The sequence below is a fragment of the Stegodyphus dumicola genome, chromosome 4, assembly GCF_044657685.1.
Source record: "Stegodyphus dumicola isolate Sdum_Otavi_A_Nest chromosome 4, ASM4465768v1".
NCBI classification, from domain to species: domain Eukaryota; kingdom Metazoa; phylum Arthropoda; class Arachnida; order Araneae; family Eresidae; genus Stegodyphus; species Stegodyphus dumicola.
Genome location: NC_140771.1, coordinates 89,832,820 through 89,846,596, shown reverse-complemented (window position 1 = coordinate 89,846,596; position 13,777 = coordinate 89,832,820). Strand labels below are relative to the sequence as shown.

Sequence of the window (13,777 nt, the reverse complement as noted above, 5' to 3'; positions counted from 1 at the left end):
CTGCTAATTTCTAAATCCGAAATCCAGTAGTCAACTGGCAGTCTATTCACCAAGTAATAAGAAATTAATAAAAGTTCACCCATACTCAAACTACTTTCAGCAAACCACGTACCCTTCCTTACACTCTGTTTCACAAAATGCCCATTTTCACCAGATTTCTTGCACCGCCATTCAAACTTATCTGTAATTTCCTTCCTTTCACACAATCTCAACTTATTATTATTATCAGATAAACGCATTAAAAATTTAGAATTCACTTTACATAGCGCCATGCAATCCGAAAATTAATCAACACTATTTCACACAACACACAATGAAGCTTAATACAAAATAATTTTTCCAAATTAACCCCCTTTTCTGATTAAGAGCTGTAATTTGTCCATTAATGTCACATGACATATCTCATGATCTCTCATTTCCCTCACACAAAATAATGCGTAATCGGAACTGAGTACTTCCAAAGCCGCCTTCAGGGGGCTTTGGTACTTCTCACATTTTTACCAAAGTCCTTCTCACATTTTTACCAAAGTCCTAGGTAACCTTTATCGCCTCCAAAATGTCGCCAAAGTACCAGTTACCATATTCCAAAGATCAGCCCTAAACTATATTACAAGATTTAATGATGAAATTTCAGTTCAAAATAGAGAAAATATACAATAATAAAGCATATTTATTGTATTCGCTTGGAACCTAATAATAAATACAATTTTTTTTCCACTCATATTGATATTTAAATAATTTAAATCTAAATTCTGAACATTTTCTAAATTTTCATTGTATATCAATTTTCCCTTAACAGATATTGCAAGCAAAGTAATTTGAGTAAAAAAGAAGAACATTTCTGAAATCAGAAGACAGAAATTTGCTTCATGCAGTCATCCTTTAACAGTAACCCGCATACTTGGAAATTGGCGAATATTCGGACAGTCGATCATAACTTGAAAAAGATAAGCGGAGTGAGGGAGGTAGACTGTAGCCGCTCTTTAGATTTTCCGCTAAATAAATACTTTTGACATTTCGATATGTGCATCATATAAAAATAAACCAATGAAACTGAAAAATATTCTGCTTAGAAAGCACAGTAAAACTCTTTTAAGTGTTCATAAGCAAATCTCGGACAGAACATAAAAATTAATTATCTCTGCAAAATACCGCAAACGTTATTGCGCAATACGTATGCTGTAATTCTTCCCTATGTCATGACATGTCCGCAAGAAAGAGTAGGGACGAACTGGTTTTGAAACATTGAACATTGAAAAATATGGCGTTTGTATCACAAAACTGTTTTTCATTATTAAATGTGATACGTTGTATAGTAAAGAGATTATTAAAGTCACATTTGTTTTCAAATAGGATTTAACGTATGTTATTAAAACACTTTTTACTGCATTTCGTGCATTTTTTTCACGTGTAATTCTTGTACAAACATCTTTACTTTGGTAAAACAGTAAAAACTCTAGGAACAAAATTTATGAACTTAATTTTGGGTACAAATAACATAAGATTGATAGTACGTGATGCTTTGAAATAAATAAGGTAAAATTAAACAAGATCTGATAACTTTTTTTAAAAAATTTAATGACCATTTCCAGGCAGTGATTTTCATAACTGTAATAACATTACAAAATCATTCATTTGATTATACAGTCAAAAGTCTTTAATCCGGACACCTCGGGACTTCGTCGATTCCGGATTATCGATTTTTCCGGATTATAGATCATCAGTTTAAATCTGGTAAGACGGCATGCAAAAATTATAAAATTAAAAATATGAAACCATAATTTATAAAATAATGAGCAATTATGATCTAAAGGGTATCAAAATTTACTAAGAAAAAAAAAAAAAAAAAAAAAAAAAAAAAAGCTTAATATTTATTTATTTACTTTATTAAACATTTCTTTCAACGCGTGCATGCGTAAAGCATACATTACGCATAGCCGAAATTAGAAAATTGCAACCAGAAAACTATTTGATTTGTATTCGTGATATTTATAATGATGAGGACATATCAAAGACGGAGTACATCGAGATGAAATACTACATTTAGCAAGGAATTATAAGCCGAATAAAATAAAAACATCTGCCCTTTAGATAACGATAGTGCTGACAGATCAACTTCCAGCTTCCAGTTCATTGCGTGCCGCAACGTCCCCCCCCCCCCCGCGCAGAACAGCCTGAAATTGATAAACAGATTTCGGAATGGTTAGATAAACAAAGGGTATGCCTTTATCCATTTTTTGCAGCAATTCCATTTTTTGTTTGACGGACATCGAAACATACTTTCGTTTTGTAGATCCTTCGGGAGCTCCAGCATCGGAAATTCTATTTGACATATTTGAAAGTTCAAGCTTACTTTTATAAAATTGCTCTTACAGTCTGCAAAAAATAATAAGGCGGATCCAATTTGAAGATTAAGGAACAACGCAATCATCAACATTAACTGAAATAGATAATTAGATAATTTTAGCTTATACCGTCCATTATACATTAAACGCGCACGTGAAAACATATTCTGCGCTCTCGCACACGCATATGCGCAGTCGTAAAGGTCTTACACGCACGCGTAAACGCCAATGCGCATGCGTCAACACGGCGCATGCGCAGAAAGTTTTTAGCTTTGAGGTCCAGATTATGGGTGTCCGAATTAATGACTTTTGACTGTATCATCATTAACTTATTAACATTAAAGTGGAATATTTAATTTAGTAATTTATAAATTTCGGAGCATACAATTTTTTGAGTGTAATGAAGGGAAAAATAAAAGGTAAAATAAAATCTAGAAGCACTCAGATTTTATATTGCGCCCAAAAGGAACCTTTTTTAACGTTTTGTGTGTTTTCAATATTTATTGAATATCATGTTCTTCGCCCGTAAACCACATACATTTGAAAGCAGCATATCTTTAGAATTTTCGCACTGGAGATAAAACTGTTATTTTCCGTACAGTGCTCTCTCTGAACTCGTTGAGTTTGTTAATCAAAAATTCATTAAAGTTTTACAAAATATGAAATAGATTAAAACAAATTTGAAATTCGGCCATCCAGATGCCCATGTTCGAGTGGAGGATTACATTATTCAAAATTTGATGGCTCTATATACTGTCGTTTTTGTCACAGTGCGAGAAACATACATGTATTCATGTAGCTTCTTCATTATTTAATTTCTTTAAATATAATATAGGGCGATAATGTTTGGTAACAACAATTTGCAAGGAGACACGGACATTTACAGTAAAACAGCGCAAAATGCCACTTCGAAACTAACAGCCTTTCTAGACTGCCGCCCCTTTGGGCTAATAAATTAAATTAACAGTAAATAAAATCTTATGAAGAACTAAAAATAAATTTAAAAAAATAATCACTATAAAATACAAGCAAAATTAATTATTACGATAAATACAATTTTAATATTAGAATTAAATGCATAAAAATTTTTAAGGAGTCAAAAGTGTTTATCAATATGATGTATTATGAAATATAGTTGAAATAAAATTCCTTTATAGAAATTGTGCTATAATACTCATCTATAATTTTAAAAAAGCAGTACAATTTATAATTTTAAACAAAACTTTCAAAAATTCGTTTTAAAATATTTTAGTATTTTTTACTTATTTACACCAATAAAAAGGAAAAAAATTGCAAAAGAAAACTCATTTAAAAAAAAAGCACTAAAAGCAAAAAATAAGCACTAAAAACAAAAAAACAGGGCATTAAAGAAAAAGAAAGCACTTATAATGGCCTTTATATTTTATTTTCAAATATAAGGACTTAAAGCACTTATAAGGACCGCTACTAACCCTGAGTATGCATATTCTTTAAAAAAACATCCTATCACAGCAAACATAACTGACACAATCAACTAAATTTTAATTCATCTATATTAAACAAAATGGATAACCAGCTTACAGAATCTAAGGATGTCAGATTAACTTTTTCCTCATTATCAGAACTTCTCCACTGTAAAATAAGATTCAGACATAAGGCCCGTCTTTCTTGATTTACCATATTTCTGGTTAAGTCGCCCTGACATACTAAATGTAATGGCGTTTCACCTACTGCATTCTGCTTGTTAGGATTGCCTTTTAGTTCAGTCAAGAAAATCCTGAAAAGTTAAAATATTCTTAAAATCAGAAGCAAACCAAATTAAAATTGTGATAAAAATTCTCCATACAAAACATAACTCAGATGCAGTAAAGAAATTTTTTTGCAGAAGTAATATAGCAACAGATACATAAAAATTGTAATACCAAAAAGAACCTTTTGAAGATTAAATTAATATGTGGTAGTTTAACTGAAACTGGACTTTTGAACTCTCGTTTACTTTCTAACTGATTGCTTTACTAAATTACCATATATACACTTGTTGAAAAATAAACTTGTTGTATCAGCAGTATATATGATACCGATAAAACAGCATGTTGATGTTCTTGATAAAATTTCATTCTGCAGGAATTGAAAGGCTCTGAAAAGAACCCTTTTTTTTTTTTTTTTTGTACATTCTGATAAATCAGACATTACGAAAATCAGGAAAAGTTAAAAAAGCTTGCATATGATCAAGATAAATAAGATGTAACCAATGACTTATTCGGTGTGGTTACAGTTACTGATTTGATATGATTATATTAACTAAAGAGCGCCTCACAGATATTGTACAGCTTGAATTGGTCTGATGCCAGATGATGAAATGAAATGAAAAAAAAAAAAAAAAAACTAATACAGAATTTTGTATTTTTTCTGTATGAATGATATATTTAATAATAAAATTAGCAGACACATCATTGATCGGCAGCACCACTGTTGCAACAGATCTTTTTTTTGCATTCCGCATATAAGTCATTTTTTCTTAAAACTTATGACTTATATCCGGGTACATACAGCACTTCTTTTTCAGATAACAAACATATGTTAAAACTTAATACACTACAGCAGTACACCCAATACAGAACAAATGGCTCCAAAACATAAAAACACATTATCAGAAAATTTCAACATAAAATTAAAACAAAAAAGGTTTCAGATTTTACATTACGCCCAAAGAGGCATTTTTTAAACATTTTACCTTTATTATATTAAATATCATGTTCTTCACACTTAAACCATAAAATTTTCAACAGTAATATCGCAAAATAATTTTAAAATGAGCACATCCTTAGAATTTCCGATACACAGTCTCGCACAATGGAGATAAAAATGTCTTTTTTTTTTTTTTTTTTTTTTTTTTTTTTTCCGTACAGTGTTGCCATTGCCCACTTCGAAACTGTTGAATTTTTTAATGAAAATTCGTTACAGTTTTCTAAATATAGAAATATGAAATAGAAATAAATCAAATATATGAAATAGATAATAAAACAAATTCCAAATTTTTGCTTCCAAATGCCCATATTCAGTTGGAAACATATGTTATTCAAAATTTGATAGCTCTAGGTACCATCATTTTATAACAATGCGAGAAACGTACATACATTTACGCAGATTCTTCATTATCTAATTTCTTTAAATATATTATAGGGCTGTAATAGCTGGTGGCAACAGTTTGAAAAGTGAACCCACATTTTAAGTTTTCAATGCAAAATGCCAAAATGAAATTAATAGCCCAGCTGGACCCGGGTGCCCTTTGATAAAAGAATGTTGAAATTAAATTAAAATTTGTCTTTGCAGATAAAATTCATAGTATACAAAAAGTGAAATCTATATGCTCAGATGCACATATATCAATGTATATAATAGTGAAATATACTACATTAATATAATACCTTAGTAGAGGTTTCATTGCATGTTTTGCTGCCAAATGAAGAGGTGTATTATGCTTCAAAGGATCACCATAAGATGAATTAGGATCCAAACTTTGTTGTAATTCTAATGAATTCTGGAATACTTGAAGAGCAGCATATTCATCACCATTTTGTAGATAGCGGCGAAATTTACTAGAAGAGCTACCCATCACAAAATAGAACACTATAAGAATTAAAAGAATATTAACATTTAAAAAAAAAAGATTTTAAACATTTTATCTGCTGAACTGCTGAAAAAACATTTACAATTTTGTATAATATGTTTTTCTCCTAATTTTGATAACGCACTTGCCATAAAAAAATAAATAAATGCACCTAGAAGAAATCTAGGCACAATCACAAAACTCGGCAGGAATGCAGTCTGGTAAAAGATACGCAAATAATTTAGATTTTGTTGCCGAGCATGCTATGCTCTTATGAGACACACAGCTCGGAGAGTTTATACATGATTGATTGTGCCATACGGCTATTCAAACGAATCTGTCGACTTGGATGGGCGCTACTGTGACTAGAGATACCTCCAAGATGCAACTGACAGCAGTACCTACAGTTGCCAGACTTTGAAAAGGAGCATATAGTAGGCCTCAGAGAAGCATATTGGTCGAACAGGCGTATTAGGCGCCACCTTGGTCGGAGCGATATGGTAGTTGCTCGATATTGGCAACAATGGATCGTGGAAGGGATGGTCGATCATCACGACATCCCAGAAATACAAATGAGCACAAGGAACGTGCAATTACAAAAGCACCCACTTCCGCTCCAACAACATCGCTTCCATGTATTCGAAGACGACTGGTCAATGCTAGTATATGCTGCTGATGTCCATTAAGACACCTACCACTGACATACACCATAGCTAGTGTTAACTGGCTATTTGCTGAACTTGGGCAAGCTTGAAGTGTGACCAGAGGTGTGTGATATTCAGAGTTGAATCCCAATTCAGTCTCAATGCTGATGACCAAAACACACGTGTGTGGAGGCGGCCAGGCCAGCAAGTCCGATCTGGCATTTGTTGTCGAGCGGCATACAGGGATTGCACAAAGTATGACAGTGTGCTGAATGATTTGTTAACACAGAATCACCTCTAATCCTCCTTCAAGGCACTACAATACCTTGCAGTAATGTAAACAATATTTTAGCACCTGTTGTACTGCTTATACTATCAAGTTGCCCAGGTGACGTTTATCAACAAGACAATACTCATCAACATACTGTGTGACACTTCCAACAGTATCTCTGCCAGGTCACCAAACATCTCACCAATAGAGCACGTCTGGGACATGCTTGTAAGACAACTGCAGCCATCCTGAAATATTGGTGAATTAACTGCCCAGTTGCAATGATTATGGCATGATCTTCCGCACGGGGTAATTAGGTGATCTACTTGATTCGATGTCACGCCGTGTTTCGTGTTGTATAGCTGGCAGAGGTGTCTATACTACTTCCTCATATGTAACCTTTTTCATGCCATAATTTCTTAATAAAATGATCTTTTGTTCTGAATTTATAATCATTTGTTTATCTCCTCATACCCTACATACGTGTTAAGTTTCATGATAGTCCATTTCATTCTGGATGCATATATTTTTTTGTGACAGAGTGTATTTAACAAATTTTTGTGAGTAACTATGATTTTACCTAAATATTTCAATGTGACTAGATGAATACACAATTCAATAATATTTTTCTAATGTAATTAAATGTAAATATTCTACTGAATATTCATGCCCCTACCGAAAAGCCACAAAAAAGAATGAATGCACGATTTTTATGAATAAATCATGATATATTTAGCTTTAAAATCAAATTTAAAGTATGTTATCGTAAGATTTACCTGCAATTGAATAAAACGTCATAAAACCTTTTGAAGGAATAAAGAATTTTGCCATAAAATTGCAAAGGGGAACAACTGCTTTTAAATATATTCTTAAAAACAATAACCATGATACTTCTACCATGTCAAAAGAAACAAACATCTGCTTGTAACTAGTTTTCTTAACTGATTTTTAATAATAAATATCTAAATAGTATTTAAATTGCATTTGCTTGTAATAGATACTTTTTTGCATTTATCAGTCAACAATCTTCAACTTCTATTGAAAATCTCTGAACTCTGCCAAGATGATTGTGCTAAGACAAATCCACCAATTTTTTATAAGAAAATAAAATAATAAAAAAAGTATAGGTAGAGTAGACTTTAAGGTACCCCTTGTATTATTGCCAAGTTGTTGTGGTAGCCTGAGTAGTTGAATGTTATGGAAACCCTATTGTGACGTAATCGGGTGCACTATTCTGGGAAATTTTGAATCATGGGATGTTAAGCGTTTTTGTGGTGTGTGTTGGTTTTATTCTTTAGACCATAGAATGTAGTAAGATTAATTTGAAGTTTCTGTACGATTTGGAGTGAAAGGGGAAAAGAGCTTTAATTGACTGGTGTGTAAACGAAGGCTTACTTAGTAGCCATTTAGAAGTGTCCTGTATGTAGGAAGGATATGCGTCTAGTCAAACGTAAAAAAAAACGTTTAAATGGATTTGTAGGAAGAAAGGTTCAGATGGTCATTATGTGAAGCATTCGATCAGAAAGAGTACCTGGGTTGAAAAAAGTCATTTGAGTATGATTGGTATTTTGATTTCTACGTGGCTCTGAGTGTATGAAGCGCACTCGAAAATCATGGTAAGTGAATATTTGTTTTTGGTAGTGCTTAAATGTATAACACGCTTTCCTTTTTTATGTTATTTTATTGTTTGGTTTAAAATGTATTTTATTGAGATTATGTATTTTTTTGTTTGCCTATATTGTAGAATTTGGTGCTCCTTTGACTTTTTTAAGTGAAAATATATCGATGTGTACATGGACAAAGTAAAGGGAGTGCGCAATGCAAGTTTGTGCTATTCTGGGATTTTTTTTAAGTGAAAATAGGTCGACATGTACATGGATAAAGTTAAAAGAGTGCGCAATGCAATTTTTGGGCAATTCGGGGATTTTTTTTAAGTGAAAATAGGTCAACGTGTACATGGATAAAAATCAAAGGAGTGCGCAATGCCATTTTTGTGCAATTCGGGGATTTTTTTAAAAGTGAAAATAAGTCGATGTGTACATGGATACCGAGTTTGTGCAATTGTTTGTCTTGTTATTTTGGCTTTGTGTAGCAACGATTTTTGGCGCAAAAATCGGCGCTTCGCAAGCCAAAATAACGAGTCAAAGAATTGCACAAATCGGTATCCATGTACCGCCAAAAATTGCCGAGTTTCGCCAAGGGGTACACTACACTATACTTTTACTAAAAGTATTTATCCTTAAAGAAATTTCAAGTTTTAATATTTCACTTTACTTATATGTAAATTTTTCACTTAGGAAATTAATTTCTATCTTTCCATTCAAGATTTTTATCAAAGGTTTGCCTGGTTTTAAAAGTTATGTTTAATATAACTATTAACTAACATAATTCTTTGATACATTATTTTGCACAAAACAACTCTTACAAAAATTGCTATTAATATTGCTTACAACCTGTCTTTGGTTTGATTTGATTTGATTTAATTGATTATGGCGATGTACTCGAGTTAACTGAACCCATACATCTTTCATAGTTCATGAAAAGTGACATAACATCGATCGGGATAGAACATTCCAGTCCAGGCGCCCGTTGCAACGAACGTCTCGTTAAAGGATGATAGCAAAATTCCAGTACATGAGCGCTTACACAAATTTTTGTAGCTACTTATCTATGTATATAATTCTTTTTTCTGATTTATGTCGGTTTCCTTACTGAACTATTATATTAAATAACATTATGTTTTTGTTCAATTTCATTTCTTATGATTACATAGAGTAAAACTTCTTTAAGAACAAAACAGTTAAAGAAATGAGACAAGAAACAAATATAGAAGATGCAAATTTACTTAAAGTATCATAGCAAACTCTCAGTAATGTCATATTCAATAAGATTTGCTACTTCGAAAACGAACAAAAAATGTTTGTTCGTTTTCGAAGAATAATTCGTTCGTAAAGAATATGACAATGACAGCAGGTAAAAAAAAGTACAAAATTCACAACATCCAGCATTTATAAAACCCAAATGTATTCAGGATTATAATATTTTACAACAAATACATTTATATGCGTCTAGTTGTTTTACCTGGAAACAAGAGAGGATTTAGAAACACAAACTGTTATATTACATCATTTATAAGACCATATGCTAGTAAAATTATAATATTCGCGGCTTCAGTAAGATAAAAAATTTATCGCATTTGCATAGCTTAATTCTAACAATTAATTTTTCAAAACATAACTTGCTAAAAGTCAGACATCCTTATGTCAAACAGCAAATCGTAAACATCTTTCACAGACCTTCCAATCAAAACAAAGGGTTGAAATTCTCATGTGGTTCAAGCTTTCGCATCCGTATTTCTTGATGTAACTTAAATGTAAATAACGAATTCACCATAAAAGTATTAAAATTTTTCTTTTAAAATTTTAGCAATCCAGCAATAATTAAGTTTTCTCCATTGTTACTTTCAAATAATCAGCAGTTTGGAGATACGTATGTATGATTATCATTAAAATTGGCATCACTATCGGTTTGTTTATTAATCACGTAGTGTAGTATAATAACGCGGCGTGTCTGCTGTGATGCATGTAATACAATTGTAGTGTAAATAATGTAATTTTGTGAACGAGGTTTGTGTGATCCAAAGAATACATGTAAAAAAAAATGTTGACATATTCAAGCAAAATAATTTTAGCGCCTATGGTTCGTGTAGGTACTCTACCTATGCGATTATTAGCACTGGAATTTGGGGCTGATATCGTATACACTGAAGTAATTCTTTTCAAATTTGTTTGAAAGCATAAGTTTTGTCTTCAGTAAATGAATACGTTGGCTAAATTCTGATACATTAATTAAGCTGATTAAAATTTGGAACATAAGATATATTTATTTATGTGATATAAATATAATTTATATTTAAAAACTTGAAATTTCTAATTGTGCGAATATATTCTCTTGCATCTGAAAATCACAGGAAAAAAACAACAGAAATTTGTATAACATGAAAAAATGAAATTTTTGTATTCTGAAAGGAGACATGTAAAATATACCAAAAATTCTGTAATTTTGTTGGTAATCGTATTATGACCTATAGTAATACGACTATCATCTATTACATGTGTGTAGATTTTGCATGCATTTCATCAGTAAGAGAGTAAATCATAATTCACAGTTGATATGTATTTCCTCATCCAGAAAGTTCTGCTGTTTTTCAAACTGAAGTGGGCTGTCTTCTGATTATTTTGTTATTGCTGATAAGGGGTGCTGAGAATGAAGAAACAAAAAGTTCATTTTTGTCGTATTATGTTCTTTTATTTTAAGAAAGAAAATAATGCTATCTTATGAAATTTATGTTACATGGACAAAGTATTGTTTCTGATGACACAGTTTGAAGGTGATTTGAGAAGTTTAAGCATGCGAATTTCAAATGATGCCTACTCTGGACTTATTAAAAGAAACTATCATTGAAAATTCACTTCAGGAGATATCAGACAGACAAACTATTTCAAAAAGTACATTACATGATAACCTGGAAAAGGTTATATTTATATAAGGTGCTATGCTGTATGGGTACTGCATACATTAACAGAGCATAATATGCTTGCTCAAGTTTTGGCATGTGATCCTTTTTTCAAAAGAAATAAAGAAGCTGTTTTCTTAAAATGGCTTATTACTGGAATTGAGAACTAAATACTATGAGATATTATATAAGACAACATGTAGAAGTATTGTTGAAAAGTGTGTGGGGAAATCTAGCTTACGAAAATTTATTTATTAATTTTTTATTTAAATGCATTTGAAATTAGAACAGTTATTGTTACTGTTTAAATTAGTAGATGTGTATTTAACATATATGTTGAAATTGTGACAAGACATTTCTAGCATTTAAATAAATGATTTTCAGTTTTGTTAATGAAGTAAACATGATCTTCAAAATAAAATTTTTAAATTGTTGTTTTTGAGGAAATTTCTACTACTATAAGGTTTCATTTCTTTTACAGGAAATAATTGATTTTAGATTATTGAAGTGTCAAAGGGTAGAAAATCGTAAGTATATGAATATTTTATTCCTTGTGTCACATACAAAGTAACACATGCTTCCATTTTTATATAAATTTCTGTAGTTAGGTCCCCCCCTTATGATTCATATAGGTGTTTAATTTTCCTGGCTGATCTTTGGAATATGGTAACTGGTAGTTTGGCGACATTTTGGAGGCGATAAAGGTTACTACCTAGGACTTTGGTAATAATGTGAGAAGCACTCAGTTCCGATTATGCATTATTTTGTGTGAGGGAAATGAGAGATCATGAGATATGTCATGTGACATTAATGGAATTAACGAATTACAGTTATTTAATCGGAAAAGGGGGGAAATCTGGAAATTTCGTATTTAGCTATATTCTGAGTTGTGTGAAACGTGACATTAATGGATGAATTACAGTTCTTTAATCGGAAAAGGGGGTTAATTTGGAAAAGCTTCATTGTGTGTTGTGTGAAATAGTGTTGATTAATTTTCGGATTGCATGGCGCTATGTAAAGTGAATTCTAAATTTTTAATGTGTTTATCTGATAATAATAATAAGTTGAGATTGTGTGAAAGGAAGGATATTACAAGTTTAAATGGCGGTGCAAGAAATATGGTGAAAATGGACATTTTGTGAAAAGGAGTGTAAGGAAGGGTACGTGGTTTGCTGAAAGTAGTTTGAGTATAGGTGAAATTTTATTAATTTCTTATTACTTGGTGAATAGACTTCGGGTTGACTACTGGATTTAGAAATTAGCAGTAGTACTGCAGCGACGTAATGAAGATTCTGAAGAAGTTTAGGTAAGTTAGTATTTTTATTCATTTGAGGATATTATTTTTATGCATTGTTCTAAATGTAAGGAGTAAATAAATTAAAATGATATTATTTGAAAATTGTTTTTAGCAATGATTTAGTTTAAAGTAATTAGGATTGTAATCTAATTTTTATTAATTTAATGTATGTGCTTATTTATATTTTAAGTAGTATTTTTTAATTTAATGATCGTGATTTTGTGAGTTATAGGTTTGTAGTATTTTAGAATACGTTTGAGTAGTATACGTTGAGTATTTTCAGCAATTTTCATGAAATTTTTCTAATTTATGAGAAAAAAGCAGTGTACATGGATATAGTGAAGGGTGTGCGCAATGCCATTTTTGTGCAATTCTGGGATGTTTTTTTAAGTAAAAATAAGTCGACGTGTACATGGTTTAGTGATATTTTAATTAAATGATAGTTATTTTGTGAATTTTATGTTTGTAGGAATTTGGTATACGAAGTAAACATGCATGGAAATAATTTAAATATTTGACACTAAGTATTTGTAATGTTTGCGGTATGAATTCGTTGGTGACATTTATAATATAGTAGGGTTGATCTTTGGATTATGGTAACTTGGCGATTTTTTGGCAAATATTCGGCAAATAACTCTGCTACAGAAACCCTATATATATTTTTTTTTTTCTGCCGCCATTTTGTCTTCACGAAGACATGTTTCTTTTTTTTTATTATTTACTCAACACTTTTTCCAACAATCTACTAGCCGAATTACACTTATGCTAGAAATTTTATCTAACAAAACTGCTTAATCATGACAAATATTCACTGCAAAATTGGGAAAAAGTGCACAATAGCAAACTCCTTGCGCGTTTTTCAGAATAACACATACACATAAACCATGTACACGTCGACTTATTTTTACTTAAAAAAACATCCCAGAATTGCACAAAAATGTCATTGTGCACACTCTTCACTATATCCATGTACACTGTTTTTTTCTCATAAATTAGAAAAATTTCACGAAAATACATGACAATTTACTGAATCCTTAAACAAGGTAAAAAGAACATATATGAAATTACCTCATCGCGAAAAAGTATATACCCTTTCCAAATATGAACATTTCCAT

At 31.3% G+C, this 13,777-nt stretch overlaps 2 protein-coding genes across 12 annotated transcripts in view; one reads left to right on the top strand and one right to left on the bottom strand.

Moving 5' to 3' along the window:
• Positions 1-10,181, bottom strand: part of LOC118203782 (ankyrin repeat and IBR domain-containing protein 1-like) — a 253,441-nt gene extending 243,260 nt beyond the window's left edge. For 7 of the 8 annotated variants that reach the window (XR_015040715.1, XR_015040716.1, XM_085815207.1 and 4 more), the window contains exons 1-3: positions 9,931-10,181; positions 5,753-5,954; positions 3,906-4,101 (exon numbers count right to left, since the gene is read on the bottom strand). Coding sequence is in view for 6 of the 8 variants with exons in the window: in XM_085815207.1 (XP_085671333.1) it covers positions 3,906-4,101; positions 5,753-5,940 (384 nt within the window). In the remaining 2 variants the exon portion in view is untranslated. The remainder of the gene's footprint in view (positions 1-3,905; positions 4,102-5,752; positions 5,955-9,930) is intronic. The other variant, XM_085815211.1, reaches the window with a different exon arrangement.
• Positions 10,182-10,228: 47 nt separating this feature from the next.
• The window catches only part of Dus2 (Dihydrouridine synthase 2), a 142,162-nt gene continuing 138,613 nt past the window's right edge, over positions 10,229-13,777 (top strand). The window contains exons 1-2 of one of the 4 annotated variants that reach the window (XM_085815216.1): positions 10,229-10,338; positions 11,847-11,892. Coding sequence is in view for 1 of the 4 variants with exons in the window: in XM_085815214.1 (XP_085671340.1) it covers positions 10,510-10,617; positions 11,847-11,892 (154 nt within the window). In the remaining 3 variants the exon portion in view is untranslated. Of the gene's footprint in view, positions 10,339-10,380; positions 10,618-11,846; positions 11,893-12,465; positions 12,672-13,777 lie in introns of those variants that run through there. The other 3 variants (XM_085815214.1, XM_085815215.1, XM_085815217.1) reach the window with 3 other exon arrangements.